Source organism: Diuraphis noxia, unplaced genomic scaffold (genome assembly GCF_037042655.1).
Source record: "Diuraphis noxia isolate RWA-SAM2 unplaced genomic scaffold, SU_Dnox_SAM2 contig0002, whole genome shotgun sequence".
Classification (NCBI taxonomy): Eukaryota; Metazoa; Arthropoda; class Insecta; order Hemiptera; family Aphididae; genus Diuraphis; species Diuraphis noxia.
In genome coordinates, this window is record NW_028301712.1 from 10000001 (window position 1) to 10010069 (window position 10069).

At 25.4% G+C, this 10069-nt stretch overlaps 3 protein-coding genes across 5 annotated transcripts in view; 2 read left to right on the forward strand and 1 right to left on the reverse strand.

Moving 5' to 3' along the window:
• Mms19 (MMS19 nucleotide excision repair protein) overlaps positions 1–1394 on the reverse strand; it is a 9014-nt gene extending 7620 nt beyond the window's left edge. Inside the window, exons 1-3 of one of the 2 annotated variants that reach the window (XM_089221537.1) lie at positions 1158–1389; positions 438–676; positions 212–356 (exon numbers count right to left, since the gene is read on the reverse strand). In XM_089221537.1, the coding sequence (XP_089077663.1) occupies positions 212–356; positions 438–676; positions 1158–1239 (466 nt within the window). In that variant the 5' untranslated portion in view covers positions 1240–1389. Of the gene's footprint in view, positions 1–211; positions 357–437; positions 677–1157 lie in introns of both variants that reach the window. The other variant, XM_089221538.1, reaches the window with a different exon arrangement.
• Positions 1395–1548: 154 nt separating this feature from the next.
• On the forward strand, positions 1549–9390 carry LOC107166805 (ubiquitin domain-containing protein 1). 2 transcript variants are annotated; one of them, XR_016190592.1, is made up of 7 exons: positions 1549–1838; positions 3064–3300; positions 4337–4459; positions 4588–4706; positions 5717–8330; positions 8394–8602; positions 9287–9390. XR_016190592.1 is itself a non-coding variant. In XM_015515611.2 (5 exons), exons 1-5 carry the CDS (start codon positions 1760–1762, stop codon positions 5861–5863), a joined length of 705 nt encoding a protein of 234 aa, XP_015371097.1. In that variant the 5' UTR covers positions 1549–1759; the 3' UTR covers positions 5864–8331. The 2 variants fall into 2 exon arrangements, 1 of the variants encoding a protein (XP_015371097.1); XM_015515611.2 differs by lacking the exons at positions 8394–8602; positions 9287–9390 and having other exon boundaries at positions 5717–8331.
• LOC107166807 (small ribosomal subunit protein eS28) lies at positions 8404–9390 on the forward strand. The gene is made up of 2 exons (XM_089221546.1): positions 8404–8602; positions 9287–9390. The coding sequence occupies exon 1, from the start codon at positions 8404–8406 to the stop codon at positions 8599–8601; it is 198 nt and encodes a 65-aa protein (XP_089077672.1). The 3' UTR covers position 8602; positions 9287–9390.
• Positions 9391–10069: the final 679 nt, after the last annotated feature.

A 10069-nucleotide genomic window follows, 5' to 3' on the forward strand; every position in this document is an offset into this window, starting at 1 on the left:
GCGGAGTAGTGGACAAACATTTTGCGGGGTAACCCCGTACCACTACACTCTGCCAATCTAAACTTTAAATACTTATAACTCATAAACTACACGTTCAAAATTCACCCTCTGTATATAATTTATATTAGAAAAAGTATAAATATTGTTATAAAATAATAAATAATTAAGTAATCCAAAATGGTTTAGTAGTTAGTAGATATTTTATTATTACCATCCAATCGATTCAAAAATATATATTGTAATATACAATAAAATGTATTTCGGTCACTTTGAAGTTGTGATTGACAGTGGAAATGAGGCATGATTGTATTAAAATACCTTACAATCATTTGTTTAGTGATATTTTTCATTTGTACCTAAATTATGAAAATTGTATTATGTTAAACAAATTAAAAATGTAGGTATATTTAGAAAAATATAATTTATCAATGTCTTACAGTATATTCAATTCCAATTAAAACAACTGGTACAAATGAATGATGGTCAATGAAACGTTCACACAAAAATTGACTAATATATTCCAACTCTTCAGGTGTAAAAAAATCTAAAGGTAATTTCTTTACAACAGCTAAAAATGCCTTAACTCCATTAAGACGAATATCTTTATCTGTAGAAGTCAAAATTTCTTCCATACTCTCGACAAATTGAAGAAAAGTTAATCTTTTATCTGATATTTCTAAAAATAATTCATATTTTTAATTATATTCTAGATACTAAGGTAAATACTTATTAAAAAAATGTTACCTAATGGTTTTCATTTAAATATAAAATTTTTGTAAAATAATTTTATATATTAAATAATAAAATATAGATACACAAAAAAACCTTAATATATTATATAATATCTTTTTTTTTCTACGAATAAGTAATTGAAAATTTTATATCAAGTGAATTATTAGATATTATCCATTAAATATAATACAATGTATTCAAATATTGGTAATTAGTCAATTAATCACAAAGATAATTTAAATATTGAAATTATACCAATAGACGTATTGCTAGCTATATTACTTACACTTTATATTTAGGTATAATATGTTTAAAATAATAGGCATTTTCTTAAAAAGAATGAATAAAGTCTACTGTCTTATTCATAAATTGTTAAGTATATTTCAAATAATATTATGTATAACTTGTATTTAATTTTGTATTACCTTTACTAACTACTTCACAAGTAGAATCAATATCGTTCCCATTTTTAACAACATCCACAATTGCATTTAATACGTAAGCCATCTTTAATGTTAGAAGCTGAGATTTTATTTTTTAACATTCATCAATTTACCATGTAATTTTTTTTTAAGCATGCATTAATTTAATACTAATACTACATGGTACATCTTTGTATCTTACTTGTAATTTATTATTATGTTTCATAATGCACATTAGTACCACCGGGCGCCGATCACTACGGAATATCAGTGATAACTGATAAGTGCCTCAAATTATCATATATCACTCATTCATGGAGTAAATAAAGAACATAATTTCCATGATGAAAGCATAGACCCAATTCATTTTTTATCAGGGCTTGAATGCTTGATAATTATTTGTTTTTTTCATTTTCTACAAAATTTTATTGTTTTCTATGTTTTACATAATTAATATTCTACGTCTGATTTATATTACTTAAACATCAAACATCAAACGTTCTTCTCAGATTTTACTGTTGGAAATTAATATTTTATTCCTAAGAACGCCAACTAGCTCAATTTAAATGTAAGGCTGCCATGAATCCAAGGCTTGTTCGAACAATATGGGAGGCTGTTTAGGTTTACAAAGAAATCGCAGGGGAAGGAATGCATCCTCGGACAATGGATCTCGTCCGAGTTCTGGTAGATTATTATTTATCTGTACCTATATTGTTGTTTTGTAACATTTCGTTCGAATACTAGGTATTCATACATATAGTAATTAGTAATTACTATATATTAATATGTGTTTACTATTCTAAATATAGTATATATTAATAAACATATTATATTTTATAAATATATTTGATGTATATAGTTTTTTTAAGTGAGTTTAGTACAACAATATTAAATATACATGTTTTAACACCTATACTCAATAAGCACTATATATGAAGGATGTCCCGCAAGGATTTACTCACTGCGATATCTCCTGAAATAATAAATGTATCATAAATCTGTTTTTTTTTATTAAACTCACATAGAAAAGGGTTATATACATTTAATTTTTGAAAAAAATAAAGATACCTATTTTATAGAGTTTATTTTTCTGAAAATGTTGACTTTTCAACATTTTATTTACATTAATCTTATAATTTTTATAATTTTTTGAGTTTATAGATAAAATGGCAAAAACTAGTTTTTATCTGGTCAGTGAATCCCTCTCCAAGACTAATGGGTATATCATCACGGGACACTGTATATTATTTTTAAAATCTTTTTATTTTCTGTTTTGAATATGGTGTATTCTTAAGTTCTAGTACAATTATTTTAATTTTAATCCAAATTTTATTCGTCATGTGATTACCACTGTTTTGGCTTACAATTTTTTGGAACTTTTCATAAGTTTGGATACTAGTTACATGAGTAGTACCTTATTTCTTCTTATATAATACATATCTAAAGAATTTTTTCAGTCTAGACTCTTGACCCGTAAATTAATGATTTATACTTTGTTCACCGAACGAACGCACAGAGACTTGACCAAAATAAAATCTTTTGTGTACCTTTACGCTTTACTTAACAAACTGCCATAGGTAATCTGGTTTTTGTAGCAATTCTTGCTTAGAATTTGTGCTCTCTCTTGCTGAACAGATTATAGTACCCTGGTCAATAACTATCCACCATCATACCCCTACCCCATATACTTAAGAAAATTATTTGTGATATATTGTATAATTAAATGTAAAAGACTGATTATGTATTTTAGGCACTAAAAATAAATTACTATGAGCATTATTTATTTATAATTTGGATTTTCCTTCATTCAGTTTTGTTCTAATTAATAATCACAATTAGTTTTGAACTTATGAATGATTCATCTTTTATCATTCAATTCATTATATTTAATTATTTTGTACTTTTGTAGGTACAAACAGAAAAAATCATCCATTATGCCATGAAACTATACGCTGGAAGTCTGATGTTCCCTTAACTGAAGGTCAGTTGAGAAGTAAACGAGATGAATTTTGGGATACAGCTCCAGCATTTGAAGGACGTAAAGAAATATGGGATGCATTAAGAGCAGCTACTGCAGCTGCTGAAACGACTGATTTTCAATTGGCACAAGCTATATTGGATGGCGCTAACATTTCAGTTCCTAACGGTAAATAGGTTTATGATGTTTATATTTATTCAGTGATGTGTTATTACCATAGTTAAATATAGGAACCTGAAAAATCCTTTTTAACCAATCTTGAGCCTACCAATTACTAATGTATTATATTATTATTTTAAAATTAATTAGTGACTTATAAGTGTCAAATTAAAAAATCAAATTGAGACAACTTTTTGCAAATGTCTAGGAATTGGAATTTAGGTTCTAAGGGGGTCTAAGTGAATTGATTGTAATATAAAAATATACCTATAAAAGCTCAATTTTATTGAGTGATTTTTAAAATACTTATGGCATAATTCAATATGTTTTTACTGAAATGGATTAGAGAATAAACATGGAACAAAGAGTAGAAGCTTGTTGGTTTTAATGATGTAATCCCTTGATGGATGTTTAAATTTAATACCTAAATATTTTCTGGGCTTTGATAATGACCAATTTGTAAAATATGTTAATCTTCATCATCATATAATTTATGATTAAATAAATAATTTAATTAATTAATAAATTTACTTTAAACCGAAAAACTATTAAGTTTGTTTTATGTATTCAAATAATACATTTATTTGTAAGTATTTTTAGAAACTGAATAAAATGAAATAGAAAAAATAGATTATAGTGATATTATTTAGTGTCAGCCAATTAATAGAATTTTATCTATACTCTAATGGATAATAGTGTTGATACATTTAATTTTTATAGTTAAAATAGCTTATAAATTATTATAATATAAAACAATAATATTTTATACATATCAAATACATTTACATTTGATGTGTGTTAAGGTAAGTATATTTTGTATAAACAAAATACCTGTCGACAAAAGGTTTACCATTTATAGTAAATATATCATTATAACTAATAATAAATGTTATTTTATGGAGATATTTATTTAACCTATTATTAAATTTAAAGGAAAAAATATTATCTATTGGCACCTAGTATGTTTTATTTTGATATTTTAATCTTTATTCTATGTTTTTACATAACAATATAATTTATTAATATGGAATTTATCTGTTGTAAGGATTTCTAACTGAGTGCTATGATGAACTAGGAACAAGATACCAAGTTCCAGTATACTGTCTTTCTTATCCTATAAATATAGTGAAAGAAGGTAGCGGAAGAGATTCTCCAGTTGATCAAACAGGTATACAATAATATAACAATATAACATATAAATTAAAAATGTATTCATAATTATTATAATCAAACTGACATAAGCTACTTATAACTAATAACACTGAGTTAACGCTTGTATAATTTTATATTGAATAGAATCCTCAGATGAAGGTTCTGAAATTATGTTAAAACTTCGTCTATCATCCAATTGTCAAGATATAAAAATGCCACTCATGACAAGAGACACAATAGCACAAGCTAAAAAGAAATTGCAAGTAAGTAATTCTAATTATTTTTATATATTTTTTTTAAAGACGTTAGTTCTAGTATTTTAAAGTTATTTTTTTAATTTAGTATGTTATTAATTTGATTTTTGAATTTTTATCTATCATAAACAATCTATACAAATTAGCATAATAAGTTCACATGAAAAGAGTAATGTATAACATAAAATATATTTTAGAATTAGCCACCCATTAGTGACATTAGCTAGTAATTAGTTTATATATATTTGTTTTAGAAGCGTTAGATATTAAAGTTTTGTAAAAGGCCATGTTACCACTTCTTTTTTAGTCTGTTAGGATCTCCAGGACTGTAAGAATGAAATGATCTTGTGGTTAAGATGAGTATGTAATCATTTATTGATGGGTGTGTAGATTTATTTACTTCAATTTCAACTGTTCACATATGGATGACATTATGAAGAGATAGATTAGAGATATAGGGCAAGTATTGGATAGTCGTCGGAGTTATATATTTTGGCACATTTGATTTTTACTATACAGTGAGAAATAGCATCAATGCCTTTGATAGATCATGCTATGTGAGTTACAAAACTCAAACTGAGTATTTGAGAGTATGTTGTTAGTGGATATTGGCAGCAATAAATAATTCAAGATAAATCCTTCTAAAATTTTTTATAAGAAAGGCAATAGACATTTGTTTAAATAAGGTTAGAGTGTCAAATGGTTTGTTAGGCTTTATAGAAAGAATTATTTTAGAGAATTTCCATGATATTGGAATGTATGAGAGTCTGAGTACAACATTAAATATGTAAGCTATAAGTACTTTGGTCTAAGGCTTTTAAATTGGCACCCAACTTTCTTCTTCAGTAATTATTTATATATTTATAAAAAAAACTAACTGGCATATAAATATAATATATATTTTTTGTTGTTATGTGATTTTTCAAAAAGCAAAAATATCTTGAATTGTTCAAATTCAATATATTAATTTAATTTAAAAATATTTATGTAAAACTTATTTATTCGTTTTTGTATTCCAGGCTAAACAGGGCATTGAACCTCTCCATCAGAGATGGTTTTTTGGCGGTAAGCTGTTGGGTGATAAATTACATATAGATGAAGCTAGAATTCTTCCAAGTTATGTAATTCAAGTAATCATTAATCCTGAACCAACAAATGAAAGCTGAATTTGAATTGCTATCATTTTATAATAGTTAATCATTTATCAACATATGCTTATCCATATAGGAACAAATATTGATATTAAATACATTTTCACTCGTTATATTTTATTTTTAATTCAACGCTTAAAGAATTTCCAGTAAAATTACACAATTTTTATATACATCTTCAAGTGGTTACCCTGTAATAAATTTAAAATTATTTCAGTAACATACTATATTGTGACTTTAATTACTTTCACTGTCAGTTTCTTTATTGTAGATATGTTATATAAAAAAATATTATTGTAAGATATAAAATTTATAACATTTATCTAATCTATGCAACATTTCTTACATTATTAAAACTAAATTTAAAAATTAAATTATTTTGGCATTATAATTTTAATTTATATTTTGTATTAAATTTAAAGTTTTTTTTTATCTTATTTTCATATGTTTTAATGATTTTTTTGTATTATTGACTGTGGTATTGTATATTGACGAAAAATAGATAAAAGTACAAAATTAAATGATCAAACTTAATATCTATAAGTTATACAATACATTTCCTTAAACATTTTATACTCAAGTGTTAAAGCAAAGTATTTAAGATAAACATTTTATTCATAAAAATTGTTTGTAATATTTTCTAAACTTATTTAAATATTGTTACTTATTAATTATTATGTTTGAATTCAATGTTTTTATTTATATATTTTTTAATATTTAAAGTTGCTATATTAGTTTTTTTACTTTGTATTTTGTTTTTTTTTTCTAGTAAATTATATTGAATTTAATATCAGTATAATATTAAAATACATTTTTAACTTTTATTGTTTTTTTAAATATTAAAAATAATATAGCATACATATTATGTTTGTACTGAAATTTGTCAAATTCAGTGCTTAAAAAATTAAGTATTATTCAAATCAAGTTCTTTATTATTATTTATTAGTGAAAAGCAACATCTTCATTGTTTATTGTTCAATTGACTAATGATTACTTAAAATTATTCTTGAACTAAAATACTATTATCTACTGTAAATGGGATTAAATAAAATATTATATCTGTATTGTATTAATTTTTGTATTTTAAATTAAAAATATGGTAAAATAAATAATCAATTTTGTTTTTATTTTTTGCTTCGTTTTTTTTTTAGTATGCATGCTTAAATGGCTAAAAAAATCTATAAACAAGAGGTTCCAAACTGTGGGTCAAATTAAATTTTTAAGTAATCCTTATTTTAGACATTTGTTTTTATTACTTTTCATTGATGTTTAACTCTAGTGTCATCATAAATCATTATCTGCGTTTGTGATACTTAAATATTTACTGTAGCTGTTTAAAAACGAAGAAATCAGATTAAAAGTTATTGAAAAGATGGCAATTTATTTGAAACAAATTAGTACCCATTTGACTTTTGACATTAAAATCAATTGATTATTTTCATTAAAACGATACACGCACACAGTTTAAAACTTATTTTTTAACAAATAACTAACAAATTCGTTTTTTTTTCTTTTTTGTGTTTGCTTTTATGTAATAACTGGACCAGTGGTTAAACAAAAAGTCAATGACTTAAAGTTCTGCAGAAACTGAAGAAACAGAAACAATATCTGTATCAATGGTTAAAATAAGAAAATTTATTCATGAGCATATTTAAAATAAAAAGGCCATTGATATTATTGTGGGCAGCCAAGAATTTAAAAAATTTCCAAAATGTGTCGTACTATAACAAGTTTGGGAACCTCTGCCATAAACCATTGAAATTCTTTTTAGTGAAATTTCTAGTGTCTGAAAACACTGGCTTCATACATACTACATAGCGTCATAGCATAAGAAATAATTTCTTATTCTATAATTTAATAATTGATAGTAGAAACATTTCTTCTTATGAGTAGAAAAAGTTCTATTTTGTACATATAAAGAGACATCATAACAGTATATTATGTCCGTCCTGAACGCATTCTAATGGATGCGATAAATTCGAAGTTTGCGCCATATTTTTTCACCCTTTGATGTTAAATAGCTAAATATCTATTGGCCATGCGAGATGCGACGTCCTTTCTCTAACGTTCGGGGGCTCGGGGACTGCGGCCTGCCTCATGGCTCAAGCCATTCAACGCAAAAGTACAATATCACAATAATATTTGATTGAAAAACCTGACCAAAAATAATGAAACATTTTCATTTCACTTAATTTTATTCAGTGGTACAACCAGTAGCTACATTTATTGCCTCGTACAGAATCAAAATAGTAGTATTTATCAAACGGCTACACTGAACAACCCAAGTCAAACCATATATGTTTTATACCTTAACCATAGTTTATTGAATCAAATCATTTTCGGTTCCGTGCGATTTTGATCTTTTGAGGTTATCATTCTATCAGCCTGTATTTTCAATTTTGAATTCGATTTTTGGTTTTATCTGAAATATTCTCAAATTAGTTGAAATTACAAATATTTCTGATCTGTTTGTCAGCCGGTGGTAAGTTCTTTTTTGTTACATAATTTGTACTTTATAATTATTGTGTAAAATGTTTGGTAATAGGACATAAAAAATGGATAAACCAGTAGTATTATCGAGAGTTTTGAAGGTTTTGGGCCGAACAGGGTCGCAAGGTCAATGTACGCAAGTTAAAGTTGAGTTTATTGGTGAACAAAATCGTCAAATCATTAGAAACGTAAAAGGTCCCGTGCGTGAAGGTGATATACTTACACTCCTTGAATCCGAAAGAGAAGCAAGAAGACTTCGATAATGTAAGCATTTTCTATTCATTTAATAATTTTTATTATGATCTTATCAAAGATGAAAGAAATGCATTTAACAATCTACTGCTTAATCCTTAAAACCTGAGCTCCGAATTTGATGATATTGGAAAGAACTAGTGATTATATGCTGAGTTGTAGAAATCAACGTCCTTCAGTAGTAAATATTGTTGGAGTGAGTTCGTAGAAGTTTGTAATACTTTTCTTCAATATATTTTAAATTAATGTGCCAAATATACTATAAACATGATGTATGATGTGCAGTTTATATACCTTACGGCTTAAACATTGTTTAATGTTATTTTTAAAAAAATGCAAGATGCTTGTCTTAAATTATTGTAAAGTAAAATATTTTTAAAAAGATTGCTTAACACACATTATATTTGTTCAAGAGGCTTTTTATGTACTCATTGCCCTTAATCTTTCTTTTCCAATAATTCTAACTTATCAACATTAACGTGAATATGAAGCATACTTAATTTTAAAATTTTATTTTATACATTAATATCTAACTGCCGAGTTAAGAGTTTTTAGTGCTAATTCCCTTATTAAAAATATGAAGTGGTTACTCATATTTTGTACCCTCCATAATACCATAGACTTAAATGATAAATTTACTTGAGCATCAATTTAAAATATTCCTCTCATTCAAATTTAAAGTGTTTATTTTTTCAGGTTTTTAATGCAAGTATGGAATTTACCTTGAATATGAATAACGGAAACAACAACATGTAATTCAATTTATGTTATTACAATTATAATACATTCATGCATTAAAATTTGTGTTTTATTTTTATAATCATGAACCTATTGTAGTTTAAGTATTAGGCATGCAATTTTTACTTAATTAATCTAACTCAATCTTCTCAAAAAGTACTCAATCTTCCAATGTTCTTTGTTCAGAAAATGTACTTACCCGGTTCATCTATCTTTCATCAGCGACATGTTGCGATAGAAGTTAGTACAATCATTCTGATATTTTTGGAAGCTTTGAACATCCACTTTCAAAGGTCAAAGAAAATTAGTATTAATTCTTAATACTGCTGTAAAAGTCAGTCAAGATGTTAAAGAGAGTAGGTATTCTTTTTAAGAACTTTGTGGTCTTAAATTGTAAAATGACAACCTTGAATTTTTAATTAAAAATGATCTTATCCTAATCATGAAGACCAAGTGTTCAACATAACAAAACTTTAAAAATATATTCATTTGGTAGTTATGGAAAATCAATTTACCCTATTATTTATTACAATTAGTTTATTGTTCTAGGTACTGCAAGTTCAAAAGAATTTTGATCTCTTATTTAAACCAAATTATTTGGCTTTTGTTTTGGTAAATCAATTGAAAAGTTATGTTTTTTTTTTTTTTGTGATATTATTAGTATAAATTAATTTAAGAGTAAAATAAAATGTTATTCACTTATGATGTATAAGTTTTTTATGAAAATAAAAATGCACAAAA